At 42.4% G+C, this 23,355-nt stretch overlaps 1 protein-coding gene across 8 annotated transcripts in view; it reads right to left on the bottom strand.

The window, feature by feature from the left end:
* The window catches only part of AFF1 (ALF transcription elongation factor 1), a 204,386-nt gene that overhangs the window by 92,721 nt on the left and 88,310 nt on the right, over positions 1-23,355 (bottom strand). For 6 of the 8 annotated variants that reach the window (XM_024245831.3, XM_024245833.3, XM_063723827.1 and 3 more), the window contains 2 exons: positions 1,575-1,695; positions 261-1,163 (listed from right to left, as the gene is read on the bottom strand). The exons of the other annotated variants lie outside the window; for them this stretch is intronic. In XM_024245831.3, coding sequence (XP_024101599.2) covers positions 261-1,163; positions 1,575-1,695 — 1,024 coding nt within the window. The remainder of the gene's footprint in view (positions 1-260; positions 1,164-1,574; positions 1,696-23,355) is intronic. 8 annotated transcript variants of the gene reach the window in all.

Here is a 23,355-nt window from a genome sequence, read left to right as displayed (position 1 = left end):
TGTTTTACTGTATATAAATTTTGGCTCAATAAAAAGGTTCTCTAAACCTTTCTGCAAACTGCATTTCAATATCTATAATCAGTCGTCCATCTCAGATCTGAGTTTTTCACGGGTTATTAACAAGATCCTAAAGCCAAAAAGAATTCCCCCTAGCCAAAAGCCACGGACTAACGTCCCCACCTTGCCCCACATCCTCCAGACATTTTCATCTCAAATCCGTCTTCGAATTGGAATTGCCCAAGATAAGAAATTCCACACACCTCAACTGACTGAGAAGGCATCTTCAGTTTGGTGAGCTTGGCTTTGGCAGGCACTTTCAAGTCTGTTTTTTCAAAGGTCTGCTGTCGATAGTCCTCCGGCAGTGGTTTCAGTTCAGGGGATTCACTAGGGGCCTGATCTTGACCATCCATGGGCCGGACATAAGCCGTGGGCTTCTGCTGCATTGCAACACTTTTTGAGGGGAGGGAGGGAGGTGGAAATGTCTGAGAAGGCGGCTGGGCAGGGGCCACCAAACTGTCTTGAGGGGTCTCTTTATCATGGACTTTCACTGCTAGGTCCTTGGGAGATTTGGCTGGGCAACAGCCTTTACTGTTATTGTTGCTGCCATGAACCTTGCTGCTTCCTTGCGTCCGGGGAAGAGTTTGCTGGTTGGAATGTATAGGTGACAAAGGGGGAACTGGGGAAGGCAAAGAGGAGATTAAGGGAGAAGGCTCCCTCTCTGGAGCCGAGTCTGTCACCGAAGCACAGTGGTCTCCGTCAGCTCTTCGGTCACCTTTCTTGTGATGACTAGAGCCGAACCCCTCCTGACCAAGGCGATCCTGGGTCAGGTGCTGGCTGTCCGGTGGGCCACAGCTTTTGGCATGGAGACTTGGCATTGGTTCAGTTCTTGGCTGCGCCATCTTTGGATTGTGGCTAATGTTGCCAACAGAAAGTGGTCCAGACGCAGGAGTGTGAATGGACTGGTGGTGGACACTAGTGTGGAAGGAGCTGGATGGAATGCTGCTCCCTTTGTCAGGAATTAAAGGATATTTTGGCTTTCCCAACCTATTTTCAGGAGCATCCAAGCGATGAGTGTGAGACTTAGTACTAAGGAACTCCTTCACTTCTTCGTAGTTTCCCAACATGTTCTGTATTCGACTAGACAGCTCATCACCTTTTGCTGTCTGAAAAAAAGGAGAATTTGAGAATGAAAAGAACTAAGGAAAACTAGCATTTAACAAACCACGTTTATATAATACTACTAAGGAAAAAACTCTGAACTTAATGTACGACATGTAGAATTTAATGTGCCATTTTAACTCAATTCCCCTGTTGAGAAGACTATCATGGATACATATTACTAACTGTAGAAGACTAGCATTACAAAAGAAAACCACAAACTTTGGTAATTCTGACTAACGACGTTCAGAGAATTTTCATACTTTGTTTTCAAAAATCTCCAGAATAAGTTAGAATAAGTTATCTTATTTTCACAGCTGTGACCCTTGTTCGAACTCAATTATACTGAATTGTTTCATCACAGGGTTCAATATGGTGATAAAACAGGCCTTCAACATCTACTATTCAGTAAATACCTTGTAGGGCTCTCCAAAAAGGGGAATCTTTTCAGGAAATGCCTCTTTCTCTTGGTGGGCTTCCTGGTTGCGTCTTTCCTTCTCTCTAATTCGAAGCAGGTTTCTGTCGTCATTGTACAAACTGTTTCAGATGCCACAAAAGAATGAAAACAATAAAATTTATCAGTCTCCAAGTTTTGCCATGCATACATACATGCAAGAAGGGAGGCGAGGACAGGTCTGGGAAGAAGCAATGATAACAGCTGTGATTTAAAGAAAGCCTAAGTTCCTTAACCCAGCCTTAGGCTGAGGCCTCAGTCACTTGGCTGTGACCCTCCAGCCTGGGGTCCTGGCTCCCAAAACCCAAGCATTCACTCTGGGCCATGGTCTCCATCATGGCTCGGCCTGGTTCCAAACTGAACAGCGTTTTATAGGCAGCAGTGGAACTGAGACAAGATTAATGATATTTTTATTTTCAGCTTGCAAAATATGGGGTAGAGGTGGAAGCTTTTCATCTGCAGGAGTCAGCAGGATGTGAACTTTAGAAAGGCTGTTTTCCTGGATCAGTAGCGTACATTTTGAAAGATTAAAATCAAAAGGCTTATTTCATAATTAAAAGATTACCAGGCACCCAAAACAGCATTTACTTTCTCAGCCTACTCTACTGGGAGTGTCTTGGCATGTAAACCCCACAAAAAATGATTTTTTATTTCTCATTTCAAATGTCAAGGATGACAAAATCCAATTATAGATGTCAGCTCTACCGACGGAGAACGCTTTATAATCTGACTGCCCTACTTAAAACACATAAAAATGTATCCTAAATCATCAGCCCTGGCACCAAAGGGGTTAAACGGCATTCACAGAGAAACAAATCAGAGATGGAGACCAAAAGTAGTGCAGTTTTAGTCAACAGATAAACCAAAAGTGGGCCTGCCTCATTGTCAGCACCATGGGCCACTTCCCAGCCCTCACATGCAATGTATGATTAAAAAGTGAAATAAGAACTATAAAATGACTTCTGTCTTCATAGACTTGCTCCTAGGGAATCTACTGAATGTTTTCTCCCAATGCCGTCTGAACAAACAGGAAAATATTTGATTGTCTAGTTAAGGCTGTCGGTCGATACCTTCGGAAATTCTAGCCCTGATGTCAGACACCCTTCCCCACCCCCTTTCCTGGCCTCTTTGCCCTCTTCTGACTTCTCTTATTTCCTCTGACAAGAGCCTACTGGTCTCCCTGCCTCCCCCACATCTTATCCCTTTAATTCAGCCTTCTCATGAAAAGAAACCCGATTTAAGGCCCTGGTTCTCATGTCACTGTCCATATTTTAAAATAACAAGCATTTGACGGCTCTTTACTACTGCAGAATAAACTCCAAATTCTTCCTTTGGCATTAAAATTCCCCCGTAATCTGACGCAGATCTACTCTCTAGAAATTATCTACTGTCCCCTTGCAGGCCTGCCACATGCATTCTACTCGACAGTCAGTCAGTCATGTCCATCCCCCGAACATACCCTGTAAGGCACCCTCTTGCTCTAATTTCCACCAGGCTCTCTTTACTGAAAGACAACCAATTCTTCCAGAGCCAGCTTCCCTAGGAAGTATGACTCTCTTACAAACTACCTCTATATTCCAGTCACACCTGACTACTCCCCATTCCTCAGTGATATCCTAGACTTTGATGCTTTCATTCCAGCCACAAATTTCCACTGCTTCTCTCTCCACCACACACCCCCATCCTTAATTTTCAGCTTCCGGCAAATCTCTGGAATGATTCAAATGTCACTCACTCTAAAGGCTTCCTCAAATCCACCAAGTATGTACTTACCTAACACATCAATTAGTTCTCTCTCCTCCTCCCTTCTCCCCTAGCATGTGAACTCCACCAGAAACGAACCTCCCAAATCTAGCACCTCTCTTGGTGCTAAAGCATGGTACTCTGCACAGAAGCTAATCATTAAATACTTTTAGATTAAAAAACAGCCACTATACTTACATATTTTTATAAACTTACAACTATTTAAAAAAGATTTAACTCTGGAAGACACATGCAAAAATTATTTTTAAAAATCATCTAAAAAGTAATCTGGTATTTCTATAGCCTTTTAATCTATGGGAGTAGGATGCACGGAGAGAAATTAGCTGCCTGACTGAATTCACTACAATGTGGTAATTATCATCTCTGTAGGCCAGGCGCAGTGGCTCACGCCTGTAATCCCAGCACTTTGGGAGGCCGAGGCCGGTGGATCACGAGGTCAAGAGATCGAGACCATCCTGGCCAACATGGTGAAACCCTGTCTCTACTAAAAATACAAAAATTAGCTGAGTGTGGTGGCGGGCACCTGTAGTGCCAGCTACTTGAGGGGCTGAGGCAAGAGAATTGCTTGAACCCAGGAGGCGGAAGCTGCAGTGAGCTGAGATCGTACCATTGTACTCCAGCCAGGGCAACAGCGCGAGACTCTGTCTCAAAAAAAAAAAAAAAAGAAAGAAAGAAAAAATTATCTTCTTAGACCTGTGTGTATCAAAAACTTTTCCTAGATGATGGATATTGCAATATCAGATTTTAAAAGAACTCTTAAAATCACAAAGTTAATAATTTATGCCAGTCAAAATACTGAAAAGAAGCTGCTGCTGAACCAGAAACTGGTCATGGAATCTTCTGTAATGAAGTCTGAGTCTCACCTATTTCAGACAGTTAAACTTACTTCTGGTTGGCAGTAGCACACTGGACTTGATGACACTCAATTCCTTTCAATTATTTTATCATTTTGGTAATTCCTCTTGTTGGTTCAAAAGATCATATGCCATTAGCATATAACCATAGAAGCCAAGTAAGCAGGTTGATTACGAAATCACTTTTTCCTTCAAACTTGTTTTATAGCCACTTTGAGCCAGTTTGCAGGGAGGAGCTAAGCAGGCAACCAACCTCTGAGCATCTAAGCTTCTCTTCTCCCAAACTATCCAGTGCATGCACCTTGCAGCAGTCAAGACAGGCCTATGGGTGAGTGGGTGGGGGAAGCTTACCATGGGCATGTGCTTGTCTGCTTGGCTATTCTCACCACTAAGGGAGTTCTCCCCTCTCTGATATGCCACTTACAACAGCAGAGCCCCTATAGCCAGTCAGTGTTCACAGCCTTAGGCTCCGCTTCACAGGGCAGAGCTCTGCCCCTTCTAAATAAATGCTACCTTTGTCTCAGAGAAGGGAACTCCAAATGGCAATTCTCAGTCCAGGATCCAAAAGGGAGGGTGTGAACAGTTACACCTCAACTAACAGGCTGCTCAGAGTCCTCAATTTTCTCATCAATTCCACACACTCAATTTTCCTTTAACAAAGTTACGTTACTAAAATATTTTTAAATCAATCAACTCAGCCTTGTATTAGCCTTATTTCAGCATCAGTTGGGTTTCTCCCATACTTCCAGATTTTCATTCCAAAGTATTGAAAACTGCTACAGAAATAACCAGAAGAACACAATTAAGCCATTCTTTCACAGAATTCCTAACACTGGTTTATTACTATGTGATTCTAAAATCAAGAAGTCTCCCACAGGGAGGAAATCCTATTAAGGATTCTAGTTAATTAAGGTTTTACTTCATCAGTGTTGAAAAAAATTTTAAAAACCCACATTAAGATTTCATTGGCAGACATGTAATTCTACACCTATTTTGAGACAAATTTTCTTTTTATGATTCACCATCACCCTTCAACTAAAAGCCCTATAAGTAATGAGGTGAAAAAAGACATCATGGATATCACTGGTAGGATGAGTTTTATGAGGTCCAGGCTTTGTGAAAGACACTTGCTCTTCCCACACTGTCCAACAGCTCCCTCTTGGGTGGAACTCACGAAAGCTCCTGGGCAGGGCAGAGGAAGACCTAAGAGGCAGGAAGTTCACAGAGTAGAGGTAGGCTTTGAGCCCCTGCTCTGGGTTGCCTCCTTTCTCCTTGCAACTAAATTGTTTTGCCAGTCACATTAAATAGCTTTCTGGTTTCTTGTTGCAAATTTGCAATGGCTTAGGGAATGATCTGTTAAAAGCTCCCAGGCAAATCTTTTGTGAATATTTTCTTTTCCTTGGTTCCATTTTGAGATAAAGGAATATGAAATTTTAAAAATAAACCCACTATTCATACCATGAGTAAACCTTTGTTCAGCCCATACACATCACTGTTTAAACCAAGGTGTAAGCAAGGAAGGGGCAGATGGGAAAATTTTTTAATGAGGGAATTTTAGGAAGCGGCAAATGCCCTACATGATTCACAAACTCTGTAGTAACTTTTTTTTTTTTTTTTCCCCCAGATGGAGCCTCGCTCTGTCGCCCTGGCTGGAGTGCAGTGATCTCAGCTCACTGCAACCTCTGCCTCCTGAGTTCAAGCGATTCTCCTATCTCAGCTTCCCGAGTAGATAGCATTAGATGCACCCGACACCACGCCTGGCTAATTTTTGTATTTTTAGTAGAGACAGGGTTTCACCAAGTTGGCCACACGGGTCTCGAACTCCTGACCTCAAGTGATCCACCCACCTCAGTCTCCCAAAGTGTTGGGATTACAGGCGTGAGCCACCACACCCAGCTGTCAATAATCACCTTTCAATAACTATAAGTTAACTGTCACTTTAATAAAGGTGGCTTTTTTTTTTCTCCAGTCCTGTGTTAAGGAAAAACTCATCCCAACATCAGCCTGGCCATTCTTTCCCACTGTTCCAAATAGAATATAGTGAGTTACAAGTTCTTCTTAGCTGATTTTTTTGCATTAGCTAAGAGGTTCTCAAACCTGAGTCAGTCAGCTGGAGGGCTTGTCAAAACACAGAACACAGAGACCTACAGTTTCTGAGGCAGTAGGCCTGACATGGAACCCGAGGCTTGTATGTTGAACAAGTTTCCAAGGGATCTCCAGGAGTAAAAGACAGCGCATACTTTTTGGGGCTCACCAAAATACAAAAGCAATGATAGCAGCAGCAGCCTGGCCAAGGAATGGCATCACTTAACATGTTAGTCAACACTGATTTTGGCACTGTCGCATCAGTTTTCTATTTAATTTTCACAACAACCCTGTGAGAGTGGGATTATTAACCCCATTTTCCAAGTGAAAGAAAGCTAGCTCAGAGATTGACTTTGCGGCCAGGTGGGTGGCTCACGTCTGTCATCCCAGCAATTTGGGAGGCCAAGGTGGGCAGATCACTTGAGGTCAGGAGTTTGAGACCAGCTTGGCCAATGTGGTGAAACCCTGTGGCTACTAAAAATACAAAATATTAGCTGGGCGTGGTGGCGCACACCTGTAATCCCAGCTACTTGGGAGGCTGAGCAGGAGAATCACTTGAACCCGGGAGGTAGAGGTTGCACTGAGCTGAGATCGTGCCACTGCACTCCAGCCTAGGTAACAAAACGAGACTCCATCTCAAAAAAAAAAGCAGGGCATGGTGGCTCATGCCTGTAATCCCAGCACGTTGAGGGGCTGAGGAGGGTGGATCGCCTGAGGTTGGGAGCTCGAGACCAGCCTGGCCAACATAGTGAAACCCCGTCTCTACTAAAAATACAAAAAATTAGCTGGGTGTGGTGGCAGGCGCCTGTAATCCCAGCTACTAGGGAGGCTGAGGCAGGAGAATCATTTGAACCTGGAAGGCAGAGGTTGTTGCTGTGAGCCAAGATTGCGCCACTGTATTCCAGCCTGGGCAACAAGTGTGAAACTCTGTCTCAATTAAAAAAAAAAGGGTGAGGGGATTGACTTGCTCACAAATGGTAGACCTGAACATTCACCAATGCCTGGCAAGAAAGCTTACACTCTAAGCCACAGTTCTGCTAGCAAAGCTGTCAGGCTGCGTTAAATAGGGCAGTGAAGACAAAGAAGGTGTGCTAAAGTGTGCTAACTTATAACCACTCATATTTCCTTAGTCTCAAAAAGGTACACATCAACAATTTAGTATTATCACTGCCAGCAGGGTCATCTCAGAGCCACAAAATTGATGTTTGGTTAAACTGCTCCACACAGGCCTGTCGTTGAGGAAAGACCTAACAGAGGACCCCTTTGAGAGGATGGCCAACGGCATGAAGCTGCTCTTTCAGTTATAAAAACTGTGGGCCGGTCACCGTGGCTCACATCTGTAATCCCAGCACTTTGGGAGGCCGAGGTGGGAGGATCACCTGAGGTCAGGGGTTTGAGACCAGCCTGGCCCACATGGCAAAACCCTGTCTCTACTAAAAATACAAAAATTAGCTGGGCGTAGTGGCACGTGCTTGTAATCCCAGCTACTTGGGAGGCTGAGGCAGGAGAATCGCTAGATCTTGGCTGCAGTGAGCCGAGATCGTGCCACTGCACTTCAACCTGGGCTACAGAGCGAGACTCCATCTCAAAAATAAATAAATAAATAAATATAAAAACTGTGTTACAATTCTTGTTTCAGAACCTCTGACATGCCCCTGGGAAGGAGGATGCAAAGTCTGACCACTCCACAGACACCATGAGTTCTACTGGAAGTCTACAAAAATCTATTTAAATAGGGAAATAATTCTCCTTGCAGTAGCCAAGTTCTTGCCTTCAGATCATATACTACTGTCCACCATCTTTGAGGTTCAACCTGATGTATCAAAAGATCTCTACAGAATCCATCAAGCCACCTCCTCCACATTTTTATTTTAGTTAAGTGAACTAGAAATGGGGAGAACCACAGGCTTCAGTGTCTAGTGCCTGGTGAGATCAGTCACATGTGAAAACTCACCTGCAGAACATAAACACTCGAGCCATGAGAGCGGGACTGTGCCACAGATGTTTCACCGACCGAATCCACTGACTCAGCACAAGAGCTTGAATGAAGCTTTGGAAAGCTAAAACGTGCCAGAATGCTCCCACTTTCGGAAAGGTGGTGAAAATCCCGAGGAATTCAGAGCTGCCTGTTCAGCCCCTCAGTACAGTCATTTAGTCACCCCCACGCTGGGGCCTGTCAGGGCACATTTACTCTGACTTTTCAAATGCTTCTTGGGGGTAGGGATGTATGTGTTTAAAATATTGTGGTAAAATGTAAGAAATCACAACTCTGTAAGGATTAGTGAGAGTGATTCCTTTTTCTCTTTCCTTCACACTAAAAAAGGAAATAGCATATGTGGATGAGGAAAAGATAGTAACAGAAAGGCCCAAGTTGGGCATGAGACGTGGGGCAGTGTGTTGGCTCTGGTATCATCTGGCTGTAAGCACCTTCTCCCAGGCTGGAGCCCATGGGCCCTGCTGCTAAACTAGGTTAGTCATGCGGGATTGCTGAATGCCATTCGGTGCTTCCATGGCAACTCACGGCCCACAGGGCTGGCTGTGCACAGCTGACTACCCATTTATCACCCTTGACTGGTCACTTCACATAGGCCTTCCTCTGATAGATGTCACCAACTCTCTACAATTCGAGTTTAAATTTTTAACTCTCTCTTGGATGACAGAGTGTGATTTCTCCTATATATTTATCTTCATAAGCATGGAGACATCTGGCAGGAAGGAAAGGGAAAATCCTAAAATCAACAGTGTACATTAACTCTGGAAAGGATTAAGTCTTATTACTGTTTAGAAGCACTATGCCATTCTGATTTGAATGTACAAAGGATAGAGCAACAAACACAAAAGTTGGGCAATCCCAGCTTAGACGATGGTAAGATAGAGATCTGTCACAAACAGGGAGGCAAAAAAGACAGGATGCTAGGGTCCTTCCACACCATGTAAGAGACTTTTTTATTTTAAAAGCCACAGCTCAACTTTCTAAGTCCATCTTTTGGCCTTTTGTTTCCACATTCCCCTATTCCTACCATTTAACATGCGGGAAACATTTTTCACACATTGGCTTTATGAAAAAACATCAACATACCTCCAAGCACAATATTAGTTTGACTTCCAAATACAATTTAAACATGAGAAATCAAAGTGGCTCCACGTCTGAAGGCAGGATAAAATGTTGCTTCAAAGAAGGGAGATTTTTTTCATCTCTCCATCTACGTGAAAGAATTTGTAAGAGACTTTCTCATAATAAAAATCACTCGGCTAAATCGTCCCAGAGTTTTCACTCTCAATAACTAACATGAATAACGTTCTTAAAATTTATAAAGAAAGTAATCAGAGACTTAATCCTAAAATGAAGTCTTACAATCTGATTTCATATTAAAAATATCAGCCAAGTACAATGACAAAATAGTACGATGTCAGTTGTTTTCCTGGAAGAGCCCCCAGGGGATTATCTCAATGCATTAGCACTCTATGCTACTCACTTCTGTTTGCCACAGAAGGCTCAGTCTTATTATAATTTATTATAGTATTTATTTTTTGAAGTTTTATGTGACCCCATTTTGCAAAATTAAATCAACCTTGAAAACACTGCCCACATAACTTCTGGCCATTCTCTAGGAGGGTGATACATGACAATGAAATTTACATTCTTGGTACCCATCATAAACACTCTCCAGGACTCAGAGCCAGTAAGATATTTTGCATATCTTAAATATGCATCCTGCAAGTTTTAAATTGAGAAAGACCCTACACTTGGGCAAACGTGACTAAAAAGTCACATCAATTCTAAGGACAGACATGTTAATTTACCTTTCAAAATGAACTTGCCAGGTACTTCTGTATGCCTATTAATATGCAGCAAAGGTCTGAAAGGTTACATTTCACAAAAACCTACCAAGCAGGGCCGAGAGCAGTGGTTCATGCCTGTAATCTCAGCACTTTGGGAGGCCGACGCGGGCAGATCACTTGAGGTCAGGAGTTCAAGACTAGCCTGGCGAACATGGTGAAACCCGTCTCCACTAAAAAGACAAAACATTGGCCAGGTGTGGTGGTGGGTGCCTGTAATCCCAGCTACTCGGAAGGCTGACTCAGGAGAACTGCTTGAACCCAGGAGGTGGAGGTTGCAGTGAGCCAAGAACGCGCCACTGCACTCCAGCCTGGGTGACAGAGCAAGACTCCATCTCAAAACAAAAACAAAAAACCTACCACCAAGCAGCATGGGATTAGGGTGCAGAAGGTTAAGTGGTGATGTGGTTTGGGGAGCATTTTGTTAACGTTGTTTTTAAATTCTTTTCACAACGAGAAAGCATTTATTATTTGTATAAAAGTTCTGATTAAAAACTAAAAGAGCCTCATATACTATAGCAACATCAGATTGGGGATAAAGAAATACTGGAGTGTTAATCATTTTTGCAGTAACTCTCATTAGAAGCTCTGAAAACTGATTTTGGGTTCTGAACTCAGTCTTAGATTGTTAGCAAGTAATTTTAGATCCATCTGCGTAAAGCAGAATCTCAAATTAGCTGGGCATGGTGGCACACTACTGTAGTCCCAACTACTTGGGAAGCTGAGATGGGAGGATCACTTGTGCCTGAGAGGCAGAGGCTGCAGCAAGCCGAGGTCACACCTTGCACTCCAGCCTCAGCGATGGAGCAAGAAGCCATCTCAAAAGAAAGAGGGGAGAGAGAGAAAAAAAAAGCAGATACTCGCTGCCATATTAGAGAATATGTTCTAACATTCAAACACCAGCAGCTGATGTTTTTTAACTGGGGTAGTTAATATAACCCATTTTGTTTCTCTTAATAGACCTCATAAGTCTATTTTGAGAGGTATTTTTTTTACCTTACAGATAGAAAAACACAAGAACTTGTCTTCCTCATCAATTGGTTTTTAAGGGAGAGTAAGGAAAACTGTGTGGTTGGGCATACATAGCTCCAACAGAAAAGTAGGATGAGGGCAGGAGAGGAGACAGATGAGCTAATGTATTCCCATGTGCAGCACACCAAGCCTCTCATCTTCCAAACATATTTTAAAAATAAAAAACTAGTACTGAGTGAGCAAGGCCAGCATGTATATAGAACAATTACACAAACCACACCAGTGAAAAAAATCACTTCTCACCTCAAAAATCTGGCAATCTATAGCTAGGGGTTAATAAAACATGTCTTTATGTTATATGCAATGTCAGCATATTGATGTTACTGACAAATTTCAGCAAATTCAGTCCCTGAGACTGATGTCAAGTGCTTACCAGCAGTCAAGCAACGTATACAGAAATTACCCTCCACAATGGCAACAGAGATAAACCAATTTTTTTAACCTGAGATAAAGTCTGTCACCTGACTAGTTATTTATGTCTCCCCTTTAGTTGTAAAGGACCCTGGTGAGCACAGCTGCACAGTGCCTCGTTGGCACTGCTCATGTGGCACCAATCAGAAATGTGGATAGGTGTTGGCTCTTCTCCTGCTCTTCTGGTCTGTACTAGGATCAACCAGAGTGCTGGCCTCATTACCAGGCCACTCATGTCACACTATCAACTGATCCTGAAGGACCACATCCCATACCTGCAAAATAATGAGGCTGGTGAAAGTCTCTCATGACAGCCACAAAAATTAAAAATCCTACAGTCACAAACTAAGAATGTAGACAAGCAAGCTTAAAGTCTTTTTCTTAATGCTTTCTTCCTTTAATTCATTCCCCAACTTTTAAAAAACGTTTTGGGTATTAAATCTATGAAGCGTCCAACATTCAAATAAAATGGACTTCACTTCTCACTTGGAATGTGGCCCCGAGAGGCTCCTCTTTCTGGGTTGTCCATCTCCACAAAGCTGCGTCATTGATTTTTCTAAAAATCATAAATCGGATCTTGTTATTCACCTACCTAAAACCTTTCTGGGAGCCCTGGTGCCTACAGGACTAAAGCTCCTGAGTTGTTTTTTTTTTCCCCTTGGGATGGAGTCTTGCTCTGTCGCCCAGGCTGGAGTGCAGTGGCGCAATCTCCGCTCACTGCAAGCTCCATCTCTCGGGTTCACATCATTCTCCTGCCTCAGCCTCCTGAGTAGCTGGGACTACAGGCGCCCGCCACCACACCCAGCTAATTTTTTTTATTTTTAGTAGAGATGGGGTTTCACCATGTTAGCCAGGATGGTCTCGATCTCCTGACCTCGTGATCTGCCCTCCTCTGCCTCCCAAAGTGCTGGGATTACAGATGTGAGCCACCATGCCAGGCCTCCTGGGTGAGTATTTCAACCAGTACTCCTGCCAGCCTCAGCCCTCCCGGGTAAGAGCACCCTTCCTGCATTCTGCCTCACTTTCTACCCTTCAAGCACAAAGAGCAGGGAGGCTCTGGGAAGCACAGATCTTCTCCCTGCCTGGTCTCTAACTGTTGCCTTTCAAAAGTCTTCCTCAGTATCCCTGCCTCCATTTCTGGGATACCTAGGCTGTCTATGTTTATATTTACCCAAACTAGACAGACTTTATATATGTGTGCCTACAGATTTTCCTTATTAGACTGTGAGCTTCTCCTTAAGGACACAGACTATTCCAAGGGTTCCTTACCCAGCACAGTGCTTAGTAAATGTGATGCTTAATACATATCTTTGACTGAAATAATTATATTCAAGCATTACTCAATTTCCAACGATTCAGAATTCTGCTGAATTCTGCCAGTCTATTTATTATCTAATGAGAAAATGTGACTCATTGTCTGATACCTAAAACTGATTTTACCAAATTCTTTTACCCATCAAATGACTCAAACCTAGAAGGCAGGCTGACAATACCCTTTCCTAGATGGATCAAGAAAGTTGCCTCAGCTAACACCATGTGTTGATCAGTCAATGTTACATGTTTTATTCTTCAGTTTACCATACTTATTAATTAGTCAGAAAACCCCAAGTGCACTACAGTAAAAGAAAAGGTACTATGTTTGGGTAACACTTAGAGAAAACAGACATTTAGTTTTAAATCAACAGATTCAGAATAATTTTAGAAAGCTACCTCTAGGACGAAAACGTGGACAATAAACAAATCTCTCCATGCTGCTATAAATGCGCCATGGGGAACAACACAAGAAAATACAGGATCCAGAGAGAGAATTTTAAATGCAAGGCAAATTAAGTGGTCCTTCCACTGCTGAAAGCCTTCCACAGGTTTGCTATAGCATTCAAAATTAAAATCCAGAAGCCTGGCCAACAAGGCCCCATTCCCAGCACACTTCTGAGATCTAGCATCCTTCCTCCCCCTATCCTCCCTGGAATACTAGCCAGACTAGCTGCCTTTTCATGCCTGGAGCAGGTCAAGCTGTGCGTTGCTAATCCCTGTTTGCATGCTCTGTGCCTAAAGCTGAGGAAGACTGGCTCTCTCTCCACTAATATCTCAGGTTATGACTATCGGCTCCTCAGCCAGTCCCCGCCACCAGAGGTGGTCTCCAGCACTTCACCTTTCAATCACCATCTAAAATGATCCTGCCTACTCACTCATCTGTTCCGTCATCATCTGACTCCCCGCACCCATCCCAAGGAAGAATGCACGTGGCTGCAGGTCAGTCACCCCTTCCCTCTTGATCCTACTTACCCAGCACTAACCCATCAGGTCACAGGAATATTGGTTGAGTGAGACTTTGCACATCTAACTCTACATACAGATCCAGAGACTCAATAGTTTTTTTAAATACATTTTGAAGTTAACCATTTAATAATACATTTTTAAAAAAACCAGGCAGTTATGAAGAACATTCTCTAAACTGATTAAAACATCAAATTTTCAAGTCCCACACAGAAAACAAGAAAAACAAATTATTCCCAAATTCATCTTGCCTCAAGAAGAGACTGCTGAAACGTCCCCAAGGTGATTTTAAAAGGCAACTCTTCCCTCAAATTATTCAGGAGCAAATTTGGTTTTAAGAAACGACTAACTTCTACAGCCCATAAGAGATCAAATGTACTAAGTTAATATACTGTTACTTAATTTAAGCACCAGATAATCCCAAACATACACCAAACTGAATGAGGTACATTCTATAGGACAGCTTGGAACACAGGACAGGATTTACCATTCCAAAAGGAAGAGTCCCTCCCAGTCACTGAACTTCTAACGCACACATTCCAGAGAACCAATTGCACCACATACAATAAGAAAAACCTTTGAAACTGGGCCAATGTACCAAGCACAGCTTCAGCCAGAACAAATGCTCAGCATTTAGACTTGCTAACCAGCAGCAAAAAGCAACAGGAAAAGGTTTACACTTGGAAAATGAAAGGAAAAGCAATGTCTGTGTATTGATAAGAACAGTGAGGAACAACAGGATATTAAGGAAACTGGCAAGATGCAATTTATTTCTCTAAAGAATAAAATATTAAGAAACATTTATTCTTGTTTTGTTTTTTGAGACAGGGTCTCACTATCACCCAGTGCAGTGGCACAATCATGGCTCGCTGCAGCCTCCAACTTCTGGGCTCAAGGGATCTTCCCACCTCAGCCTCCTGAGTAGCTGGGACTACAGGCATGCACCATCATGCCCAGCTAATTTTTAAGTATTTTTGTAGAGACGGGGTCTTGCTTTGTTGCCTAGGTCGGTCTCAAACTCCTGGCCTCAAGCAATCCTCTTGTCTTGGCCTCCTAAAATGCTGGAACTACAGGTGTGAGCCCTTGCACACAGCTTGAAACATTTATTGTTGAACTGAGTACGCAGGAACCCATCAACACATTTTTCAATTACTGAATAAACCAAAAAAAAAAAATTGTAGGGCTCCTCCACTCTCCAAGCTCATTCCACCATGGGAGAGTATATTCAAAATTAAATTTCAAGGATCCTCTATCCCCCCAATCAACAACTGCTACGAGGAAAAACCACTGTCAATTATATTTTAAACCTAGTTTAAACAGGCTGCTGTGGACACATTCATACAAAGAGACAAACTTCCTACAACTGAGAAGTTTTTTCCAGGCTCCTAGAAAACAACACATGAACTACAAAGCAGATACCTAACCTTATTTGCATATTACACAAAGCAGACAGCAACAACAAAAAAATGGAGGAATAAGTTGTCCATATAAATGCTTTTAAAGAATCAGCAGCGCTTTTCTTTATATCTTGACCTTGGTTATCTTTCCCTTTGGTTATTTAATTACACACGCCACACTCGTTTCTACAGAAAGAAAGCTTAATGTCATAAAAACTAGAGGCAGTTTCATTTTGTTCCATTTCATTCCACAGACATTTCAAGTAGGAAGAACAGGGAGATTATTATAGGAGAAGAAAGCTGGAAACATCTATTGGTATTTTATATGGTAACAAGCAACAATTACATGTTTCTAAATATTCTCATTTTCATCATAACCCCAGCTCACCTCCTACTACCCGCTATAATTGGCATCTCCTTAAAGCTAAACAGTAAGTCATTGTTTTTCTGGAGAAGTCTCCCTTCATTTGACCTCTGCTAAGCCGTGTTGCGAGCCTTACAAAGCTTGTCAGGATTCTTTGGGCTGGATTTTGGCCCAGCTATCAACATTTATATGCAGAATATATCATCTTTTCACCATCACTACCAATAGGCAGTTCACCTGCATAAAACAAAGGGTATTTATCAATCTTAAAGCATCCCTCTAACCTTCAGCCAACGCTAAAAAAAGTAGAATCTGAGAATTCAATTAATTAAGAAAGACATACACTTGAGAATTTTTAGAGTCCTTAATAATGTTAAGTTCTTGATAAGGCTGTAAAGTTTCCATTTCTACTCTCTGAAAAGCAAATACCAATATATCCACTGCAAGTAAACAATAAGGAAACATTCAACATTACCAGATATACTGTGACAATTTATATTTCATAAGACCTGTTTATAAAATAATTTCTTCAAAACAGAATTGTATTTTGAATATTATTTACGTCAAAGTTGAGAACAGGAATGCATTTATCTAAGGCTTTCTGTACTTCAAGGTTGTAAGCTTCACAGAATGAGAACAGAAAAGCCCCTTATTTCCAGTAAACATTGACTTCCTCTTATGTGCTAGACCTAGGGATAAAAGGGTGAGGGATTCCACAATTTAGCGAGATACACAAATGAAGGAGGAGGAACAAAAGAAAAAAAAACCCAAATGCTAACAGTGATAGCAGAGGTTGATTACAAGTGCTAAAGGACTAAGGAGGAAAAACAGGAACTCTAAATGGAGGAGCCTGGGGTGATTTAATTAATTAAGAGCAGGGACATCTGAGCTGAATCTTGAATGATGAGCAGAAGTTTCCAAGAGAGAAAGAGGCCTCCACCCCAAGACAGCACTTAAGTTTGTAGGGGAGTGATCATTCACCATAGGGTGTTTGCATCCGTCTTATTCCACTCAGATTTCTCACAGGATGGGTCGGAAAGCATGCCTGATAATCTGTGGGGACGATAACGGCTTGCAGCCACCCACTCCACTGGTCTGCAGCGCCTCAATTATCTTTCAGAGCCTGCAATACCCTCCTACTCCCACCCCAGACAACAGCCTGTGGGCTTTCCTCAGCCTGAAACAACGATCTCAAATTACCGTGCACGTGGAAAACTGTCAGTTTTCGGGAAATGAACCGAGTGTGGATGTGGGAGTTTAGAATGCAAATGCACTCAACTGGGGCCTCAGATGATCACACAAACAAAACCAATCACCATTCCCAGACCCCTTTTGCTCCTCATTGCCCAAAAGAGGCTCAATCTTGGGAATGCGAGTCACTCAGCACTGGGTCTGCACAGAGCACCAGGACGCTGGTTACAGAGCTTTGCTGTGAAAAGTCTGGCCTAACCTCCTAATTCAAATGATTTTACACTATTTTCAAGACTTCCACATATCATTCTGTTTGCTGAGCCGACATCAACAATGTGAAATGGAATGGGGGGGGGGGAAGCTCACTGTAAGTTTTAAACGAATATTTAGTTGCATACTCCCACCCCCAAACTGTTCCCTTATTTCCTGACATGCTTAGACCAGTGTTTCAGACTTGTAAGTAAAATTAAAGAAGGGTAAGACTGCCAGTGGCAAAGGGGGGAGAATTTTTTTAACCATTCATATTTAACATTGGCCAATCTTTAAATTTCAACTTTAAAATGTTCCTTAAAGTTAGCAAGAAATAAAAAGATGGGCTAGCCCAGGGATTGGCAAACTATGGCTCGTGGGCCAAATCTGGACCAGCTACCTATTTTTATAAATAAAGATTCATTGGAACATAGTGATCCCCATTTGCTTACATATTGTTTATGGATGCTTTGGTCCCACCAGAGCAGAGCTGAGTAGGCGCAACATAAACCGCATGGGCTGCAAAGCCTAAAATATTTACCATCTGGTCCTTCACAGAAAAGGTTTATTGACCCCTGGACTAGTCCCTAAATTAGTAAGAAACACAAGGGGTGATTTTTTTTTAAGTTCATTTAAAGCCTAAAGGAATAGAGAGACTGCTTCTGAAATAACTTCTTGTAGAATATACAGTCTTTCAGTGACAGCAATTTCTCCTTATCTGCCTTCTTGACTTCAGGGAAAAGATTAAAATCTCCATTCTTATCTCTAATTATCTCATTTAAATGTCTTTCCCCCTTATTCCAAAAGATTAGCAAAATGTGATGTGTGATGGAAAGTGTGCCAAGCAGGCAGCCTCCACTCACTGTAATCTTCAGGACTCTTCCCCATCTCCAAAACTTGACCTTTTCACAATACCTCCAAGGTGCTGTGAAGTGTGTGTTGATGGAAGTGTGGGAAACCCATGAGGTATGAAACCATTCCAGTCACTGTTCTGGCTGCATCTTAAAGTGAATAACGGAATTAACACTACAATTCTTTATAATTTGAGGATAAAATAAATGGAAATGACAGGATATACGGGAGACAGCACAGCAAAAGAAAACACTAGGAGACACTCTGGGATTAAGAACTCCCAAGGCACAGGGAGTCCATCCAACTTCCCTGTGCTATCTACTCCAGCAGGCGGGTGTGGTTTTTGGAAAATATGAAGAATTAAGCCAGTGGCTGCTATTAAAGGTCAGAACTTAATGTTCCTCAAATGTCCTGATTCTTTAAAAGTCTGGTGGGAGAATGCACTGCTAGATCTGAATACCTTTACGTACATAAAAAGACATCTTCAGGCTGACAGTGTAAGGAGGAAACATGTTGACAGTCTTCATAACGTTAAACCTCTGTCTTCAAATGGAGGTAGACTGAACCTCTTACATATTCTTATCACCTATTCCTTCCCATTTAAAACCTCTATGCCCCACCTGCACTCAGGGAGACCTTGTTTCCCCTTATAACTCTAGCCTAATCACAGATTCCCAACTATTCTCTTACAATAAAGTAGCTCAGAAATGGCTACAATATTTATATCAAAGTTTACCAAATGCTAGAGGATAATAGAATAAAAAGAAACAGATAACATGCATCCAGGTATCTGACAAATTACAACCTGCCCAATTTCAGTCTGGGGCCCCTGGTTATTTACAGACCCACCATTAATTTACCTGGGAGGACACTCACTCACCCTCAGATTTCTCTCATTGTGGCCAAAAGGAAGCCTTTGAGAGCCCTGGCCATGAAATAAGACCCCACCTGTGTAGGATGACAGACACCAACTAAGGCCACCTCCTTTGGGGACACTCCGCCTGCCTTCCCACAACTTCAGAAGCATAACACTGGAAGAACACAATCCAATAGTCCTAGCATTTCTCTAATAAATGCACTCCTAGAGTGGCAGGGAATGATTTAGCAATAGTTACATTCTGTCACATGCATTTTACTGTTACCCAAAACTGGGGAGGTCTTAAATGGACATGAGTCTCCACTTTCCTTCAGTGTGAGAAGGACTGGTTCTAAAAAATTTATCTTTAATTCTCAGCAAGAGACAACCTAGGTGAAGAAAAACGTAACTTCAAGAGCTTTGGTCTGAGACCTCAAGAAATTATTTAAATAATCTCTACAAAATGAGGTATTATGAAGCACATACAACTAATCCAACAGGTTTTAAAAAATTGAAATGACACCCTGAGAGGAAGAAAAATAAAACAGGTTACGTGTTTGTTTACTCATCTTCTAATCATCTTCCCAGATATACACCAAAAAATAACCTTAAGAATAGCTCCAAATCTTACTAGGGGTATGAATTACACAGATGCACACACTGTCAAAATGGGCCAGTACACTTAAAATTTGTGCCTTTCACCGCATTTTATACCAAAAGAAAAAAAAACTTAAAAAAAAAATACTGAACTTTAATGATATACAAGCTATTTACGGGACAGTATACTCCCCCACAACTTATATAAGACGTATAAAAATACATTAATGGATGGACACAGCAACAAAGAGATGAATATATGGTAATGCAAGTAAAATAAAATGTTAATACAGACTGAGTATCCCTTTATCTGAAATGCTTGGGACCATAAGTGTTTTGGGTTTCATTTTTTTTTTTTTTTTTTTTTTTGGATTTTGGAACACTGGCATTTAGCACTACTAATCTTAAAATCTGAAAAATGAAATACTCCAATAAGCATTTCCTTACAGTGTCATGTCATCACTCAAAAGTTTCAGATTTTGTAGCCAGGCCTGGTGGTGCACACCTGTAATCCCAGCTACTTGGGAGGCTGAGGCAGGAGAATCACTTGAACCCCAGGAGGCAGAGGTTGCAATGGGCCACTGCATTGATCACACCACTGCCCTCCAGTCTGGGCGACAGTGAGACTCACCTCAAAACAAACAAACAAACAAACAAAAAAACCCAGTAGCAACAACAAAAAGTTTCAGATTTTGGAATGTTTAGGATTTTGGATTAGGACTATTTAATATGTACTTATAATCTGGGAATAAGGCTTTTTACTGTGAAATTCATTAAACTTTTCTGAATGTTTGAAAATGTTCATAATGTTAGAAAAAATAACCACAAGAATAAACTATTAAACTTGGTCAAAACACTGTGGTAGCATCATTGTGTGCCCCACATTTTTCCAACAGACTCTCCTCTCTCCTCTGGGCTATTTACAGGCTTCTGGTTAAATCTCAGATTTTAGCAGAAAGGAGTAATTTGGAAGCACAAATTTATCTATGAAATATTATAGCAAATCTTTGGAAGGAAAGGAACTCGAGTGGTCCTAAACTTGTGAGACACATGATTTCATCAGCTGTCAGCAGAACTGAAATAGCAGAAGTGTGCATGTTACATGTGTATCCGTGCATGCACGCCAAGCAAAACTAGAGCCCTTACCTAACACCTTCAAATCTTTCTCTGGCTTCTGCTTTTTGCTCTACTGGGAAACTACAAGTGATCTAGTAGAGACACATGCATACATTTGTAGAAGTAAGTTTCAGATTCCCACCTGGAAAGTTTTCAGGGTAATCTCCTTAGCAGCCACTGTGAAGGCTTAATTCACCTTCCCTCATTTCCTCCCCCAGTATTCATTCTTTAAAATATACTTTTCCCTACTTGAGAATTAGGCTGTTTGCGAAGTTTCAGAAAGTTAATCTTCTCTGGTTCTTGTCCTATTTCTTCCTGTACTGATTTAGGGCCTATAAAGAAACCACCGGAATCACATTTCCTTCTTCATATTTCAAAGTGTTTTTCCTGCAAGTGCTTCCCCACAAAATTACCAAGCCAGAAAGCCTTGAGCTTTTAGGAAGGATCAAGCCTATGGTTCTATTTCATCTAGTTTGAGTTACATCTGGTATATAAAATACGAGAGAACCAGATTTTAGGAAAGCATTTTACATAAGTAAATCTGTAATACAATAGGTAGTTACCTTATATGTACCAATCTCCCTTCGCCCATTATTTCTCCTCTGAGCTAGTTCTAAATGCTGCTGCAATCAACCTCCCTGCAGACATGCTGAGGAACCATGTCATTCGAAATTCTTTCCTTGCTCTTTTAGAAGTCTGGCCTCAGTTCCCTACTAACGGGCCCTCCTCACCTCCAACTTCCCTACCACTTCCTACTACAGAGCAACTGGATGGCCACTCAAGGTCCCCAAACAGAGACTGCTGTTTGTCAGTCTCCTGCAACAACTTTGTTGAAACTGAAAGAGGCAGAGAGGAGGCTCAGCAATATGCTACACGATGGAACATTTTGGTTATCATCACAGTAAACGACTAGAGGGAATGGTCTTGGCAGGGCATGGTGGCTCACGCCTGTAATCCCAGCAATTTGGGAGGCCAAGGTGTGAGGATCGCTTGAAGTCAAGGGTTCGAAGACCATCCTGGCCAACATGGCAAAACCCCATCTCTACTAAAAGTACAAAAATTAGCTGGGTATGCATGGCAAATTTTTAATTTTATTTATTTACCTATTTATTTTGAGACAGAAGTTCACTCTTGTTGCCCAGGCTGGAATGCAATGGCATGGTCTCAGCTCACTGCTACCCCCACCTCCCAGGTTCAAGCAATTCTCCTGCCTCAGCCTTACAGGCATGCACCACCCTGCCTGGCTAATTTTGTATTTTTAGTAGAGACAGGGTTTCTCCATGTTAGTCAGGCTGGTCTCGAACTCCCGACCTCAGGCGATCTGCCTGCCTTGGTCTCCCAAAGTGCTGGGATTACAGGCGTGAGCCACTGCGCCCGGCTGCAAATTTTTAGTTTTTAATTACAGGTACATGCACCTGTAATCCCAGCTACTTGGAAGGCTAAGGCATAAGGATTGCTTCAACCCGGGAGGCAGAGGCTGCAATGAGCGGAGATCGTGCCACTGCACTCCAGCCTGGGTTATAGAGCAATACTCTGTGTCAAAGAAAAGAAAAAAAAAAAAAAAAAAGGCATGGTCTCTGGAGTTAGTGAAGGATTCAAACCTAGGCTCTGCCACTTCCTAACTGTGGTTCTTTGGGTAAATCATTTACTCACTAAATGTGGTGGTGAGGGGTAGAGTAAGGCTGTGTAATCCAAAGAGCACCCAGGAGTGTCTTGCACATACTGTGTCCTAAGCAAATATAGGTCAAGTAACTGACACCTGGGGCCAGCATGATTTAGGGTCTGATGACAACGTACAGACGCTCTCTAAAACACAAACATCCCCATGCATAGGAACTAGTGGAAACCTGCAGAGCGGGAGTTCTCCACTATTGACACTTGGGGCCAGGTAATTCTTAGTGGTGGGGCTGTCCTGTCTATTGCAGGACGTTAGCAGCATCCCTAGCCTCTATCTGAGATGATGGTAGCACACCCCCCTCCCAGGTGTGACAGCCATATCTGTGTCTCCAGACATTGCCAAATATCTCTGGGATAGGGGAGGGTAAAATCTCCTCCCCTGTGGAGAACCACCCCTGTAGAGAATGAGAAATATTCCCAAAGTCACTGTGTTACTTCTCTACTGGGATAGCAGCCACCACAATAATGCAGGACGGAAGGAACTGACATGGGAAATCTTTGCCAATGGCTACATTTATGACAGGCACCTCTGAGATCCTGTCACTACCAGGTACAGCCAACAGGGCAAGCCATACACTCTCTAAGCCTTAGTTCATCCTCTCTAAAATAGAGATGAGAATTGTACCAAAAAGTTTTGGGCTGTTGTAATAATTACATTAACTAATTCAGACATAGTGCTGAGCCCAGTGCCTAGTGTTCAATAACTGTGAGTCATTATTAATGAATGTACACAGCTGGAGTCCAAGTGCTGGCAAAGGAGCACAGGCTTTGGTGTCCCTTCCCGCATTCTGCCTATGCCTCTCCCATAACATCCCTTTCCTCCCTAAAAAGGGAGATAACTCAATACTAATCACAATAGATGGTCACTAGAGCTGGCAGCCTATGGAGCAGGATAAGAGAACCTCAGGAAAAAAGGGGATCCCAAGGATGGCATAAAATGTGGTATCTCACAGCAGAGGTGAAGGGATGCATGCACTTCACACTAAAAATGAAGGGGTGGAAAAATGTTTTATTCTAAATATCAGTTTTTTCTAAAGAAGCAGGATCGGGATCAGGGCCGGGCGCAGTGGCTCATGCCTGTGATCCCAACACTTTGGGAGGCCGAGGCGGGTGGATCACTTGAGGCCAGAAGCTTGAGGACCAGACTGGCCAAGATGGTGAAACTCCATCTCTACTAAAAA

The sequence above is a fragment of the Pongo abelii genome, chromosome 3, assembly GCF_028885655.2.
Source record: "Pongo abelii isolate AG06213 chromosome 3, NHGRI_mPonAbe1-v2.0_pri, whole genome shotgun sequence".
NCBI lineage: Eukaryota > Metazoa > Chordata > Mammalia > Primates > Hominidae > Pongo > Pongo abelii.
Note: the sequence above shows the minus strand (reverse complement) of the source record. Positions and strands in the feature narration are given on the sequence as shown.